The sequence below is a fragment of the Leptonychotes weddellii genome, chromosome 1, assembly GCF_054177405.1.
Source record: "Leptonychotes weddellii isolate Sample4059 chromosome 1, ASM5417740v2, whole genome shotgun sequence".
Taxonomy (NCBI): domain Eukaryota; kingdom Metazoa; phylum Chordata; class Mammalia; order Carnivora; family Phocidae; genus Leptonychotes; species Leptonychotes weddellii.
Window position 1 is genome coordinate 98,377,333 of NC_138369.1, and position 17,194 is coordinate 98,394,526.

General features: G+C 38.9%; 1 protein-coding gene across 1 annotated transcript in view; it reads left to right on the top strand.

Moving 5' to 3' along the window:
- Positions 1-9,240: 9,240 nt before the first annotated feature.
- Positions 9,241-17,194, top strand: part of IQCJ (IQ motif containing J) — a 194,180-nt gene continuing 186,226 nt past the window's right edge. Inside the window, exon 1 of the mRNA XM_031025811.2 lies at positions 9,241-9,815. Within this exon, the coding sequence (XP_030881671.2) occupies positions 9,807-9,815 (9 nt within the window). The 5' untranslated portion in view covers positions 9,241-9,806. The remainder of the gene's footprint in view (positions 9,816-17,194) is intronic.

Consider the following 17,194-nt stretch of genomic DNA (forward strand, 5'->3'; position numbering starts at 1 on the left):
ATACCCAACTTTTACATCAACATGGATGGGACCAGAGGAGATTATGCTAAGTGAAATAAGTCAAGCAGAGAAAGTCAATTATCATATGGTTTCACTTATTTGTGGAACATAAGGAATAGCATGGAGGACATTAGGAGAAGGAAGGGAAAAATGGGTGTGGGGAATTGGAGGGAGAGATGAACCATGAGAGACTATGGACTCTGAGAAACAAACAGGGTTTTAGAGGGGAGGGGGGAGGGGGGATTGGTTAGCCCAGTGATGGGTATTAAGGAGGGCACATACTGCATGGAGCACTGGGTGTTATACGAAAACAGTGGATCATGGATCACCACATCAAAAACCAATGATGTATTGTATGGTGACTAACATAACATAATAATAAAACTAAAAAATAGAATAAAATGCTAGAAATAATAAAAAAAAATGATAGTGAGTGTGAGCAGAATTCATGTGTGCCACTTCCAGGCTTGGCCTGTTATAAACCTCTTATATGTGATCCTCCATAATCTCTCCCTATCAGACATTGGGATCTGACACTTGAATTGAGCCCAGAAGCCCTGTTTTGAAGATGGCAAAGATACAATATGAAAGGAGCCTGGGTCCCTGGAGGAGAGTGCCTGCTACTCTGGGACACTGGTATTGTAAGCAAGGCATATACTTCTCGAGTTTGAGTTTATGTTTATTTTGTTACAGCAACTAAAATTAACTAAATTGATATACTTGGGTCTGCCAAAGTTATTTTTCAAGGCCTCAACTTCCTCTTTTATAAAATGAAGGTATTTGCTATACTGACCTCCTTACTCTTCCGCAGACACACAGAATATTTGGGACTTCTGCACTTGCTGTTTCCTCTGCCTGAAAATTCTTTTCAGAAACTCACACTGCTTGGGCACCTGGGTGGCTCAGTTGGTTAAGCGACTGCCTTCGGCTCAGGTCATGATCCTGGAGTCCCCGGATCGAGTCCCGCATCAGGCTCCCTCCTCGGCGGGGAGTCTGCTTCTCCCTCTGACCCTCCCCCCTCTCATGTGCTCTCTCTCTCATTCTCTCTGTCTCAAATAAATAAATAAAATCTTTAAAAAAAAAAAAAAAGAAACTCACACTGCTTGCACTCTCAATCCTCAGTTCAGCCTAAATGTGACCTTATCAGTGAGGGCCTCCCTGGCTACGCTAAGTATAATAACATTTCCCCTTCTCCATCACTCTTTTCTCCTCTTATCTTGCTCTAGTTTTCCTTATAATACAATCACCAAACTATTTATTTATTTATTTATTTATTTATTTGGTACTCAGTAAAATATTTGTTGAAGAAATGTGTGAATGAAGTGCTCTTCAAGGTGCTAAGTAGCTATAAGAGATTATTTTTCTAAATTCAAGAATTTATAATCTTAGGGGAAAAATAAAACAGATTTAAAAATCAATTTTAAATACACAAAAGGCATATACACTTTGTCGACATTTCATTGCCAAATATATAAGGAAAGATGGAGATTCTAATAATTATTAGGTACTTATTAAGTATTATATACTAAAATTTTCAAAACATTATTTCATTTGATGACTAATGCAAAATTAGCATTATTTAACCATTTTATAGATGAGGAAACAGGTTAAGAGGGCTGGAATGGGAGCTTCGTAAGAGTAGGATCACATCTGTCATATTCTCTGGCATCTAGCAAAGCTTCCAACAGTTGGCAAGAAATAATTTTTTTAATAGAAAATGGGTTAAATAACTTGTCCATGGTGGGTCAGTTGAGATTAGAACACATATTTGCCTGAATACAAAGTCCATGGTTTGTTTTTTTTTTTTTACACTCCTAGGATGGCAAATATGTTTCACTCTGATCTAATTCCTGACTGGGCTGTAGCTTTTTCTGTTTCCTCTCATGAAAGGCTGTTCCCTTAGTAACCACTTGTCTGAGTTGTTTCCATTTTGTCAGGCCTCAGCCCAGCAATCACCTCAGTGGAGAGGCTTTTCAGGCCCCACCCAGGCCTATTATACCAGAACTTGCATTGTAACAAGATCCCCAGTTGATTCCTGTGCATATCAAAGTATGAGAAACACGACTCTAGGAATATAGATAATATCAATGAGTTAGCCTTGGCAAATAAGAAGAACCCTCTTTACCATCTCTGTGTGCTTCTTTGTTATACTCATCCAGATTCAGAGCCCTAACTTTGGCATTATTATATATTTTTTAGAGTGATTAGGACTGAGTGGAGTTAATTGGAAGTATTTTGAAAAGATGATCTTCAAGTGTTTAAAAACAAAAAAAGTATTTGGTTTGCTAAAAAGGAGGGAGAGATGAATTCTGGGTCAAAGGAAATTGAACAAGTGCATTTGGGCATATACATGGCAGTAGATGAATATTTTGTGCAGAGTTGGAAGGATACTTGGTCCAGAGCAGTACTTAACCTTTAACGAATGGATATAGAATGAAAGGAAGTTAAAGTAGTGGCAGAAGAAACAGATGAAAGTAGCATTAAAGGGGCACAAGGACAGAACAAGGCTACATAGGGTGTAGGTGAAGAATGATCTTAAAATTTAAAAGCAGGAGGGGGAAAAATGCTGGGGGAATTAAATTTGGTAAGAAGAAAATTATGAGTGTTCCTAGAGAAAATAATTATACTAGGTAGTAAGGACACAGGCTACAATGTGACAAGTTGCAAAATCAAAGGCTAACAAAAAAAGGCTGATGAAAAAATGAACCTTGCATATAGATCATTTATTCATGAACTTTACCATTAAAGGAATCACAGAAAGAAGACAGTTTAGATAGAAGGGCCATGGGTTCAAGAATTACCTTCTGAGACCTGGGTACCCAGGGTCCCTGTGCTGAGCCCTGCATCTTAGAGGCCTTGGCTTGTGTCCTTCTCTAGCCATGCCCTTTCCTATTAGGTCAAGGGTTAAGGAACCCAGGAACCTGCTCACCTGGAGTCTCTGGCCCCCATTTTAGAGCATGGTCTCATAAACTAGACTTCAGAAGTCCCTACCTAAATGACCCCAAAGTCATTTCCAGGACCCTTGAAGACATCTTTCTCTGGTCTAAAATCTTGAGGGCAGGTCTGCATAATTAGTGTGTACATATCTAAGCTCAAGGGGTGTGCAGTGGGGGTGTTCATGGCCATGGGTTGAGAGTGATCTGAACAGAGCTTGCACTTGTCTGGGTTTCCCCATCACATGCCTGTGAGGCCCCACGTATTGCTTGATGGAGGTGGAGATGTGAAGAGAAAGGGGCTAGGCTAAGGGGTGGGGGGGGGTGGTAGGTTCCAACTGCATTACTACCCCAGGCTGGTATTGGATTCGAGTGAGGTTGTCACTCAGTTCTATACTCCATGAATCCTTTTTTCCCTTTAGGAGAAAAGATGTCTTCATAATTTAGGAATTTAATTAATTTTGCTTGAATCATCAATTAAGGAAGTTGAATGATACACAGCTGAATGCAGTTATATTTACTGATTCTTCAGACATTCAGAAGGCATCAATATGCTATCTTAAATAAATATTTGTACTCAGTGCAGATGTGGGACTAATCAGAGTGCGATAGGGGGAAATATATAGATTAGACTCAGCCCCTATTTGTAATGCACTTCCACTTTTAGAAAAGATCTTTTATCATGAGAGCCATTCCTACTATACTAAAATTAACTACCATGTGATTGTAGCATTTACTGTAACATCATGCTTGTGTCTGGCATCTGTGTTTGTCTCCCTGTTAATTCCTCAACCTTTCCATTTATTTTTCGTATTCACAAAGGTTAATTGACATCGACTACTGTCTATATCAGGAATTCCTTGGTGAGTCTTAGTGGTGGCCACTTTGTAAGGTTTCAGTTCAGTTGAGCAAGAATTTTGATAGTCAATCTACAAGGCTCTCTGGAAGCCTAGCACTTAATTGAAGTGCATTACCCCTGACTGGGCTGGATTGTTAGGCATGAGGGGTGGGAGTTTGATTTTCTTGTCTCTCTCTTATGGCTTAATCCTCCATACACTGACTCCCTCTTAGGGTTTTTATAGGCACTTTCTCCCTTTGCTAAGACATTATGTGGATAGAACAGTAGTGATTTACTAGTGATACTCTGACACCTTGGGCTGAAGTAGGGCAGTAAGATCACAATACATTTGTATGCTATGTTTGGATTGATATACAAATTGGTATACATGTTGTTGTTTTCCATACATCACCACTATAAAGTGGTCCTGGCAGACATAATCCCTACCACACTGATGGGTGATCTGAGCCTAAGGTCACAGTGTTAGGTGATAGAGCAGCAACTGAGACCCTGGATCTTCTGACACCTGGTCTAGTGCTTGTCCCCTATACCACATGACACATGGGTCCATTTCCTTTGAAGTGAGGATCAATTGGGCTTATTGTGGAAGCACTTCATGCTCTGTACACTTTGAGAAACAGTGCATGGATGTCACTTCTTAATTGGAGTTAACAATTGACTCCTAGTCACTTGCTTTCCATACTTTGGATTTCTGTGGGTGGTGCTTGCACACTGTTCTCATTTTCTTCCACTGACTAGCCTTTCAGGGCTTGAAAGATTCTCACTTGCTGTTGTCACTTAAAGAATACAATATATTTGTTTTATAGCAAAATATATAACAATAAATATAGAATTGTGTGTGTGTGTATTATAATATCTTGTGATTTTATATCTACTATCACCAGATGGAATCAATGTAAAAAGCTTGGTTGGGGTAATTTAGCCTAAACATTGTTGCTTTACCAGAGGGGGGCATCATATCAATTTTCCCTCAGGCAAATTAGTTTTTAGGGTTGAGATGTCTGTCTAGCATGGCAATGTCTATTTTCCTCTCAAAAAAAATCACTTCCTTATCCTTCGTCATTTAGATCCAGAGAAATAACACCCATAATGTCAGGGAAAAGGGGTTAATATCACCACCCCAGCTTCCTGTTCCAGGTCCACAGGCCCAGTAATGGCACCCAGCCAGCAACTTGTCTGACGCCTCCCACAGACCCATGGCTGTCTGTGTCTCAGCTGTCTGTGCAGGGCGCCATCTGTGGTTGCTGGCCCCATGGCAGTGCCATGCCTCTGGGATGGGTAGACACCAGAGGCTTCCAAACTTCCAGCCCTTCTGCCTGAGATGGTCTTCCAGCTCCTAACAAGTCTTCCACTAATGCCTCAATTTTGTAGTATCTGTGGACCCAAAATGGACAGGGGTGCACTGTTGCCTGCACTGGTATGCGTATAGGCTTTCAGGTTCATGGAGGAAGCTGGGTGGTTTTGAAGCTCACTTTCTTTAGCTTCTGACTAGCTTGATGTGTGGGAATTATCAGGGATTTTCCAAGCAGTAGCATGAATTTACAAAAATAGAACTCATAGGTAAAATAATTTTGCCAGACTCTCATCTATGATACTGGGGCTTTGTTTTATTTTAAATTCCTTTACCTATGAGTATTAGTGGCATGGAATTGCAGTATCCCACATGGTCTCACTCTGCATTAGGGATATGGTAGACTTCTGCCAACCAGCACTTGCAGAAGTTGAATTCTTACCTAGTGCTGTTTGCATGGAGTCTTGTAGCCAAAGCCTTTTAAATCAAAGGAAATCAGGGAGAACAAAAGGTAATCTTCTGCCTTTAAGAGACAGGCCCTTATATTGTTCCATTAACTGTGTTTGCCTTAAATATCTGAATGGTTTAAGTAACTAGAGTGCATTTGTCTCCCTGACTCTGTGCGCATTAGGCAGGATGAGCATTAAACACACACGTGTGTGCATACATGCACATGTGTACACACATAAACCCTGTGGTCAGATTCTTATGAGGGTACAGTCCATGTCACTATTTATTACTCATCAAAATATATGAGATCTCTGTTACGAAATGTTCTGTCTCCAAAAACATATTTCTTCTCTTTTAGAAAAATATCTTTGGCTGGATCCCTGGTACTTTAATTAAAATCCTGGTTGCTCTTTAAAAAAATGTTATTGCATTTCAGACAGCTTGGATATAAAACAGTAAGTCCAAGAACCAGAACTTTTTTTTAAATTATGTTATGTTAATCACCATACATTACATCATTAGCTTTTGATGTAGAGTTCCCTATCAAAATAACATCAACTTTTTTCAAAGAAATGGAACAAATAATCCTAAAATTTGTATGGAACCAGAAAAGACCCTGAATAGCCAGAGGAATGTTGAAAAAGAAAAGCAAAGCTGGTGGCATCACAATTCTGGACTTCAAGCTCTATTACAAAGCTGTAATCATCAAGACAGTATGGTATTGGCACAAAATACATGAAAGGAACAGAATAGAGCCCAGAAACGGACCCTCAAATCTATGGTCAACTAATCTTCGACAATGCTCAAAAAAACTTATGGAATGGGTATGGAGGCACATGGCATACTAGGTAGGAGGAATATGAAAATGACTAAAACATAGTCCCTGTCTTTACAGGGCAATGGTGTATTGAAGACAATTGGATACTTTTGATTATTAAAACATGAGTTACTATCTCTTAGGTAACTTATGATGCCTCAGGAACTTTTCGTATTTTAACTTTCAGAATAACTTAATAAGGAGGGTATTTTTTCTTTTACAGAGGAGGAAGCAGGTTGAGGGAATTTAAATGGCTTACTCAAAGACACAGAGCCCCTAGGTAGAGAATCCTGTCTTCAAATTCAGGTCTGTGTGTCTTTAATATCTCTGCAATGCTACCATCTTTGGAAATTTGTGCTTTTCCTTCTCTTAGTGCTTCAAGGTCAGGCTTTTCTGATTTTCTTAACTGAGAACTAGAGGAGATAGAAAACATTTATTTTTTTAATAGAATTGCTGCATGAAGAGGTTTATATTTTAGTTGGTCACATGAGTTTTGTCTTAAAAATATCTGCTAAGGTTGGTTTCTTTTTGAGTGAATGAAGGTGGTGCTGAACACAGGACAGAGCACAGAGGGAAGGAGGCTGAATGAGTCCTCTCTGAGCTATTTTTATTGTCACGTTGGGTGGGCTTGTGGGACATAGAGTGAGCTGTGATGAAAGTCAAAGGGGGCAGGCAGACTGGCCTCTGAGGATGTCATGGCTGTGTTCTCCTTATACCTCTGAGGAGTAGCATGGGATACTCCTCCACCGCCACAGATTAGAAGTAGAGCCTGGAGGAGCTGTTCTCATAAGCCCCCAAACCCACCTTCTTAGGCCCTCACACTTAGTTGAATGGGATTGGCCATATGGGAAGGGGGTCAGGTGGTAGCCTGGTTTCTGGCTCTGTGACCATTCTGCTTGAAGGTTCCAGAATCTGTCATTCACCAGGGGGTCCTCCAGGCTGGAGCTGAGGCAGTTGCTGAAGCAAAGGGTGAAGTTGGCAGATAATAGCTTGTTTTCACGCTCTGAATTCCTCTGTCGTCCCCCTCCAATGGGAAAATGGAGAAGGAGAAGCCTATGGTGCTGGGGCCCTAGATCCTCAGGCTGAAGGTTCACCCTCATGAGATTTGATTTGCTGACTAGGTACATTAAGCAGTAAGATAGCAGAAGTCGGGAATTCTAAGTTTTAACCTCAGGTGTGCTCTTGTGTAAGTGTCAACGTGGCATAGAACTGTCTTTCTCAAAGAAGGTGCTCATACATTTTGGCAAAGAAATTATAGACTCAAAGCCAGTCCTAACCTCTCATTTTATAGATAAGGAAACAGGCCCAGAAAAGTTATATGAATGAACCAAAAGATTTGGACTCCCCCCCCCGCCCCTGCCCGCCCCCATCAGCTTTGGCTTCCAAATCCATTTAGAACCTTGCAGACTCAGGCTCTGGGTCACATTAATTAAATATGGGCCTTCCCCATGGTAGAGAGATGAGCAAAGACACAGAAGTACAGGTCAGCTTGAGTAGTTGTGTAGTTTGAGTCTATATGCAGCAGTGGATGGGATACCCTTCCTCTCAGTTACTGGAGGGCTGATAACAATCATCTTAAATTGCTGTTAGTACTATAGAGTAGAGGAGGGGATTTAAATCAGAATCATCTGGGGAGATTTTCAGGACATGTGTACAAACTCTGCTTGCCTCATCCCACCAAAAATGAATCCAAAATAGAGGAGACAGAAGTGAGTATGGGTATTTGTAAGTAATTCCGATTTGCCTATCCCTTACTGGGACCTATTGTGGTACCATCTGACAATGGTAAGCTCCTTGAGGGATGATCTTGTCTTAAGTGTCCCTGTGTTCTCCACCAAGTGGAGTGTCTAATTCACTAGATATTTGCTGAGTAAATGGATGAAGCAGATGGCAGTGGAGAGATAAGAAAAAATATCCTAGACAAAAAAGACTGGGCATTGGAATGTGAGGAAGCCCAGAGGCTGCTCAGTCAATACATGTTTATTGAGCGTGATTAAAGGTGAGCCCAGCCATCTTCAGCTGTCTTGCCATCGACCTTCTATCAATAAACATAAACACTGTTTTGCCCTTGACCTCAACAGCTAAAATAATAAATACCTTAATTGGTCATTATTAATTCCACTTTGAATTTATTATAGATAAATGTGGCCTTGAAAAGAGAATCACTCCTACATTCAGCCCATGCGTTTTATCCTTGAGTCTCCCAAAGGTGCATGTGTAGTAAAACAAATAAAATTGGCCTCCCACCTCCGCCCTCCCATCAATAGATAGCACATTTGCTATTGAGTCCAGGCAAATAGCCATTTGCAAGGTTGGATGAGTAGTTAAGCCACACAGGCACAATGTAATATGACAACATTCTTCATGGTAATATTGTCCTTCTCCTCATTACATTTGAATATAGATTGCTAGTGTGTGATATTTCCAACCTCACTCTCTATTCGTGAGCTGTGGAATTTTTCAGACAAGGTGAAGTCCACATGTGCTCCCCAGACATTATTGACTTATTTGTAAGCCTAAACAAAATCACAGCTATTGTCTCTAAGAAGTTAATTTGCCAAAGCTCTTTTCTTCCTACCCTTAATTATGTATATATTTATAGACTTGAGCCACCTGCCTGCTCAATGCTCGTGTATAACCGTATCTCTTATGTACCACTTAATGGTTCAGGGCTCTTCCTTTATACCCTCTTTGCTTCAAACTCAACATTTAAATATCTGTACTCACCTTACCTTCTCAGTATTAAAACATTTTTTTCTTTACTTCCTTGAAAAGCTGCAAACAAGCCTTTTAACATTTTATCTGGACCAAACAGTAGTGGTTTTACACAAGAAACAAGAACTCTGTAAGTAAATCTGTGTATTTATATGACTAAAGTGCATTATAAAAAGCAGTAAATCCAGTTTTCTACATAAAAGGAATTAGATTTTCCAGTTTACCTTTGCACTGGGATTAATAAAATGTGCAACAAATAGCTGATGGAATGATCCATTTGAAGTTTGTAAAGGCATCTTGGGAAGCTGGTTGGAGTAGCCTTTTTATTTTTTCAAAAAAGGATGCCTGCTAATTTTTTGATTCAGTCTTGTTCTTGAATGACTGTTTTAAAATGAGCCGAGAGACTGTTACCTGCCCATTTCTGCATGGCTGAGCAAATTCACCCGTAAATCCAACTTTCTCTTCATTTCCATCACTATACGTCTCCAAATTACAGAGCATTCGTTCCTGAGCTGGAGAGGTGCCAGAAGTTTCTCATCTAGCTGTCTGTGGGCTGCCTTTTTCTTTCCCCTCTTTGAGGCTTTCTGATGCTTAGAGTGAGCTCAACTCAAAGGTTTCCAGCCTCACACTCGCCTTACATTCCCCCACAGTCACACCAAGCTCTGTGATTCTGAGGAAAACCGTGTACCAGCATCCGATTCACAGTCTCCTTTTACCTGCAGGTGTTCCAGAAACTTCAAAATGCGTCTGGTAATGTATTTGCTTCTCTAAACATGCCACTTTGGCATGCATTATATGCAGCTGCTTATTATTTTTTTTTAAAAATCTGTCTTTTGAATAACATGCATGCTAAGAAATGTCAAAGGGGGCTTGTAGAACTGTGTAAGCTTAATTAGTGGTCTAGGTGTTCATGTGTGTGTCCTTGTTAATGTAGGCATGTTTGCATAAATATGTATGATTTATGTACACATATGTCTGCACAGGCAGATTTCACTAAAGGAATCTTAATGGAAGCACTACTTTTTATGTACATGCAGGTTTTCTAATCAGATCTGTAAACATCTTACACAGCAGCAAGTAGAGGAAAAATACATTTTTCATCCCCTTGCAAATGGCATGTTTTTGGTACCTATTTGAAAAACCCTCCTTTCTTTCTTAAAAAAAAAAGGGGGGGTGATTGTGTGTGTATTTTGGGTGTGGGGGTGTTGGTTTTTGAGAATTTGGAGAGAAGAGTTATCTTCTTGCTGCATGAGAATGTCTACCTCATGTTATCTGCCTTCTTAAAACTCACTAATCACTGAGGAGAAGAGATGTGGTTCCGCTTAGAAGTAACCCCAGGGGACATTGAGCCGCAGTGTTCAGCAGGCATTTTAGGTATTCTAAATACTACTGCTTGAATAATAAGTAGATGGGGTAGATTTGCTATCGCCGAGTCCTGCTATATTTCCTGGCTTGTAGAAATCACAATCACATGTACATTTAGGGTGTGCATGTGTTTATTGAACTCTAGTAAAGCAGCATGAGAGTCTGGGCTCATATATCACATTATTTATTTGCCAGTGTTGGGTGGTAGATTCTAAAATTAAGAAATTACTTAGCAATTAATAATACATTCAGCATCCCTTACCTCATTGGGTGAGATTTACATCCTTGGGACTTGCTCTTCTAGTTATAGAGACGAATGATTTAAGGTTCAGACTTAATTGCTATTTCAAATCTTTAAGCTAGAAAGGTGCTTGGAATACTTTATTTAAAAATCTTATTTTGAAAAATGTGTATGTATATTTCTAACTGTGGTGGTGAGCCAGTTATGACTATAATGTGCTATATGTTTAAGAAATACAACTTGATTATTATTCACTAGAATAATAGACATTTTCTTTCTTGTCTTCATATTATAATAATTCTTTCACTTTATATGATGTTCTTGCTTTTGAGAGATCAATAATTATTGTTGTAAAGATGAGACTAATGTAGCAACTCAGAATTCAAAGAAAAGTAGGTTGAAATAGCAGTTTTCTGAGAAATTAAATAATAATAGATTTTCCCAAGTAGGTTTTCTAAATGTACAGTGGGTTTGATATTTGAAAATGGAAACATCTTAAATGTAAACTTGTTAAGTGGAACAGACTGGGATAATATTAATGCCTTCTTGTTACTGTTCCTCACTACATTTAAAATGAGGTAGTACATTGGCTATTAATTGCCTTTGCTTCATGATATTGATTATAAAACCAATGATTGTTTTTTTATTGGCTTTGAATTGGATCACTGTAAACTTTGGTAAAATAGTTTACTGAATTGTAACAATAAAAACTCATGGTCTTAAAAATCAGTGTGAAAACTACTTTTTTTAGCATTCAAGATCTAATATTTTATCACTTATAGAGCTGTGTACTTATAGAAGATTGTGTATATTTCAAGAAAATTACCTAACTTTTAATGCTGATTTTGTCAACCATGTCTAATTCACAATTACTCAAACTAACACAGTAAAAATGCATTTCAATATGTATCAATGGTTCCTTGAAAGGGCATATTATATTAGGAGCCATTAAAAACCCATGTAAGCTATTAATGTTATACTCATGTATTGCTCTGTGTGTAAAGGATTTTTATTTTAGGTACCATTCATTTCCAGTATTTAAATACACCTAAGATTGTGACCTATTTGATATAGGAACCTTGTCTTGATGAGGGTTTCAAATTGAATGTATAGGATGGTTGGAGATTTAGTAGCACTTTTTAAATATGTATTGCAATATGCGTTAATGCATACATACAAATATTGGGCTATGTAAAAACATTCCTAGCTTTCAGCCAACCTTTGAAGTTGGTTATTTTGTTTGAAATCAGTTTCATAGGCATAAAAAGAGGTTTTATTTTTCTGAACCTGTATGGCACTGTGTAGTAGTAGGAAAACATCCAGTGCCATTTTGTAGGGAATATCGCAGGAACTATTTAGTGAGAGGAAAAATGCCTTGTTTCTGTTTCTAATTATGATTTCCTACTGCCTTTTAGATGTATGGTAGACCAGGTCTTTATTGTATAAAAGCACATTTGTATTATCTACAATACCTGAAATGATTGTAAAACACTTCCTTCATACTTTAGTTTTCCTGTTATATGACTGAGATTGCTTTATGAAACATTTCATTTTTTAAGGCTGACATATAGAAAGAGGATATAGAAATATAATTTGTAGACTGACCAATCACCAACAACTGAAAACATCCTTAAAGTAAGCATTTATTGAGCATAGCTTTGCCAAGCCATCTTCTATCCTTGGGCAAAAGAGTGGGTGGAGGAGGAGGGTTCTTATCTAAAGAGACAGGAGATGCTTTTCCTGCTATTTCATCATTAACAATTATTTATGGAGGCACACACACCTTCAACATAGCCTGAGAATTTTATATATATATATATTTGTGTGGTGTGTTTGTGTGTATATATAGTTTGTTCTTAGTTTCAAAATGATACCATTCTAAGGTTTGCCCATAGAGAGGAATGATCACAGTTGTGGTAGGTAGAGCAGGCAGGCTGGTGAAGGAAACTTTGGGGAAGGTGAGTTCTCAACCAAGTTTTGGAGGAGATTATTAGCAGGAACTGATGGAAAGGGCAGGAATAGGCATTTGGGTGAATGGGAAAGAAAGATGTTAACAGGAGACAACAAGGTAATAACATTGCATGGAGAAGAGGCACCATATTGGCAGTGATAGGAAGTGAAATTGAAAAAAAATCACAGGGTTGAGTTTGAAATATTTGAAGATAGAATAATTTGAAGATTAATCTTCATTAGCTCTATCATATCCTGTGGAAAATTTTGTGAAAGTAAACATTTCTTCTATTTTATCATAATCGATAACCTCTGTAAACAGCATTTCAAAGTCTATTCAGTAACATAACTTAACATTTCATGAGCATTTACTATGGGCCAGGCACGGTGCTAAATACTTTCAATGCATTATCTTGTATAGTCCTCACTTACTATTAAAATCCTTATACTACAAATGAAGAAACTGAGGTACTGAAAAGTCCTATAACTTGTCTAAGGTTGTATAAAGTCAGAAGTGGCTGAGCTGGGATTTGAACCCAGATTCTGGAGCCCAGACTTTGAACCTTTCTGATTCCCATATACCAGCCTCCTGTCACCCAATTCAAACTTTTAAGTCCCCTCTGAGTACCCTCTTCCTCATCCCCCTTCCTTTAATCAGTCCTGAAATCCTATTCACACATCATATTTTCTTATATCTTTTTCTTTCTTTACACACCTGGCTCAAGATCTCATTTCCTCTTACCTGTAACAGCAAAACAGCCTTCCAGCTGATCTCCCTGACTCCTGACTGCTCTCCATTCGGTGCAGCCTCTACATCGTGACCATATTCACCTTCACACAAGACCATTTTGATTATGTCACTCCTCTGCTCCAAAACCTTCAGATGAAAACTTACACAGTCCACAGCTACATTCCTTTGATCAGTTCTCATTTACTTTTCCAGGCATATTTCTATTAACCTCCTATATATTTTCCAAATTCCATACAAACTGCCCATTCCCTCTAATCTCTCCCAAATTACTTCATTCTGCTTCCTTCACGTGGAATACCTTCTTCTCAACTCTACAAATTCCTGCCTATCCTTCAACTCCAAAATTAAATATAACTTATGCTACATATAAAAATAAGCACTTAGCTGTAGAATTAAAATTCCTCCACCCCTGGGTCCAGATTTTCATACCATCAGATCATGCAGGGTCTTTCTATGCCCATAGAAAGAAGCTTGGTATTTATTCTCTAGGATATAGGGAAAACAATGAAGAGTATTAAGCATTGAAATTATAAATCAGAGTTGCTTTTAACTCAGATGACGCTGTAGCAGTGGAGACTGAATTAGATAGGAGCAAGATCCATTGGAAAGACCCATTAAGCAACTATTGCATCTGCCTGAGGGAAGACTGAAAGGGCTGTGTTAGGGGGAGGAAAATGATGAACAAAATTCTAAGTGTTTTGAATTTGAGATCCTGAGGATTAGGGTGAGGCAGGCAAAATACCTATGGTGCAAAATTAACTTCCCAAGTGCCCACTCAGCACTTAGGGCAGTGTGAATGCCTCCTTAAATTCTTCACCCTAGGTGCCTACCTTGCCTCACCTTGAGTTCTTATAGATTTTGTAGAGATATCGCCTTGGCACCTAAGGAGGTACACCGCTCAGTTCTCCTTTCAAGAAAGAACTTGCCATTTAGCTGCAAAAAGTGCAGTTAGTTGAGAGCCTCCAGTTGCAGAACATTCAGGATAGGATCTGTCTCAGCTTTTGAATCAGAGCCATACCCTTCCCAGGAACCCCTAGTCAGAGACTGGATAGGTTAGGGGTACTCAGCCTGTCAATTTCTGTCCAAGGTGGGGCTACTTTAACAGGCAATCTTCCTTCTGAAGTTCACCATTGAGTTGGATGAGACTGAAGTCATATCTGAAGGCTTTCTCTGTCCAATTCTGCTTCCTCCCCTTTTATCTTTATACCATCCCCCCAATAAACTACTTGCTCAATAATTCTCTCTCAGCATCTGTTCTCAGAGGACCTAAATGACACATATAATAAGCAACTGATCACATCAATCTGGACCTAGACCTAGCGATGAAGAGATAAACTTTAGTGATCTCATTTCCTCTTAACTATAATAAAAAAACAGCCTTCCAACTGGTTTCCCTGACTCCTGACTGCTCTCCATTCAGTGCAGCCTCTACACTGCACTGCAGTGGTTCATCTGCAGACATCTCTTGGACTCTTGTTATCTTCCCTCAAAAGAGTCTCTTCCTGTCCCTTTCTGATTCCCACACACACGAGTCCAAAAGATGTCTGCAGATGAGCCATCTCATTTATTTCTTCAAATGAACGACATACAGATCTTTCATTTTTTCTCCCACCTCAGGCACTGCCTATTCAACTCCTAGTTTTCCTGATTTTAACTCACTGTCCTAATCACTTGAACAAAATGTTAAGGCATAGAAGACAAAAATTGTGTTTATAGACACCAGCCATTCTGACAGAGCTTAGGTTCTTTTTTCTAAATTCAACTTTTTTTGGATCACACAATTTCTTACTGCCAGTTTGAGTGAATTGTTGTTGTTGTTATCATTATTACTATTAATAATTTTCAAGAAGATATTTTGCCATTTGCACACTCTGACCTTCAGAATAGGAAACTATCACAAGAAGATTAGAAATCTCCTTCCTAATCCCAGACCTATATATAGGACAGTATGTTTTCCTGATTGTATTAAAACAGAAAAGCAATAAGACACTGAAATATGAAAGCGAAGGGTCTTTGTGGACTTGGGTGATTCAGTGCTTCACCCTCAACCTTCAGGGATCTGATCTGTACTAGACAATATTTAATCTTCATGATAGACTAATGTTTTTGATACTATTGATTATTACTAATTTTACAGATGAAGAAACTGGCTAGAGAGGTTTAGTAACTTGCCCAAGGTCACACAGTAGATAAGTAGCAGAACAAATTTGAACCCAGAGCCTGAAAAACTCTCATATGTAGTTCTGGACACTGGGTGTAAGCAGAGCAGTAAGAGGGCTTTTCTAACTAGAAGCCTCTTGTGTGGCGCCCTCCTTCCTCTCACTGCTCTTATCTTCTTGCGTCCTAGCTCTTTTCTGTACACAATAAGGAAAAATTGTTGTAAACTCAGGAACCAGCACCAAAGCTGTTTTTTTGAAGGACTGATAATCATTTGCTTGCTGAGATTAAAAATATGTTGCTACCCTATTCTTGTGATGCGTATCTCTGCAGTGTGGGAGTGTACCTGCTCATCCTCACCCCACTATGTCACTCTTCTTAAAAGGGATTTGTTGATGCTTAGAATTAGGAGACTATAATTCTTCTTCAGTTTTGGTCACTTTGGACAATTTGAACTCACACTTTATGGTAGAGAGCAAATTGCCACTATATGCTACTATATAACCACATGCCTTTGAATAAAAGTACATAAACATTCTAACTTTATAGAACTCTGAAAAAGGAAGAATTAGGTATGATACAGCCCCTGGTAATCTCTGTTGACAGGGACAACTCCTATTTTGCCTCCTTATACACCTCATTCTGAAGACTTGATTTCCTTAACTGTAAAATGGGTATTACGACAATTAGCTTCTCTAAAGAAGTATGGCACAGTAGAATAAATAGAAGCTTCAGAATTAGACATGCCTGCTTATTAATTCGCCCTCTGTCACTTTGGCAAGCCACTTTAATATCTGAGGAATAGGGATAATACATTGTTGTGAGGATAAGATGGTTCATGTGTTATTTCAGGCACAGAACAGGCATTTAATAAATATGTTTAGCACATCAGTAGGTGCACAGAGGCAGATAGATGTGTAAGTGGTTAAAAGCACCCAACTCCGGACTTAGACTTCTAAGGTTCAAATCTGAACTGTGTCACTTATCACCTGAGTGATGTTGAGAAATTTACTTAACTTCTTTGTGCTTAGTTTTCTTGTATGTAAAAATGGGGGAATGATAAAATTACCTTCCTTTTAGGATTGGCAGGGGGAATACATGACATAATGCAAGTAAAGCACTAGGAATAGTGCCTGGCACATGGTAAGCATGAGTGTTAAGCCCCTCTTTATGAGATTGAGTTCACTGTAATCTTGTTTCTTTTCAGAATGAGGAGCCTGATAATTCACAGTATACCTAAAGGCAGGAATTTACAGTTTCTTGGCATCCAGTGTCCACTGAATCATTAATGTTATATATACCTCAGCTAACAGTTTCTTGTACAGTCTGTACTATTGTTGGTGTAAGTCAGGCTCTTGTGTACCAATTGTAAGGAAAGAGTAAATTGGTACAACCACCTTTAAATGGCAGTTTGCAATATCTATCACCCTTTTATCTTATTTTAGTATTTTTATTTTAATTCCAATATAGTTAAAATACAGTGTTACATTAGTTTTAGGTGTACAATATAGTGATTCAACAATTCTGTATATTACTCAGTGCTCATCAAGATAAATGCATTCTGGGCACCTGGGTGGCTCAGTTGGTTAAGCGACTGCCTTCGGCTCAGGTCATGATCCTGGAGTCCCTGGATCGAGTCCCGCATCGGGCTCCCTGCTCGGCGGG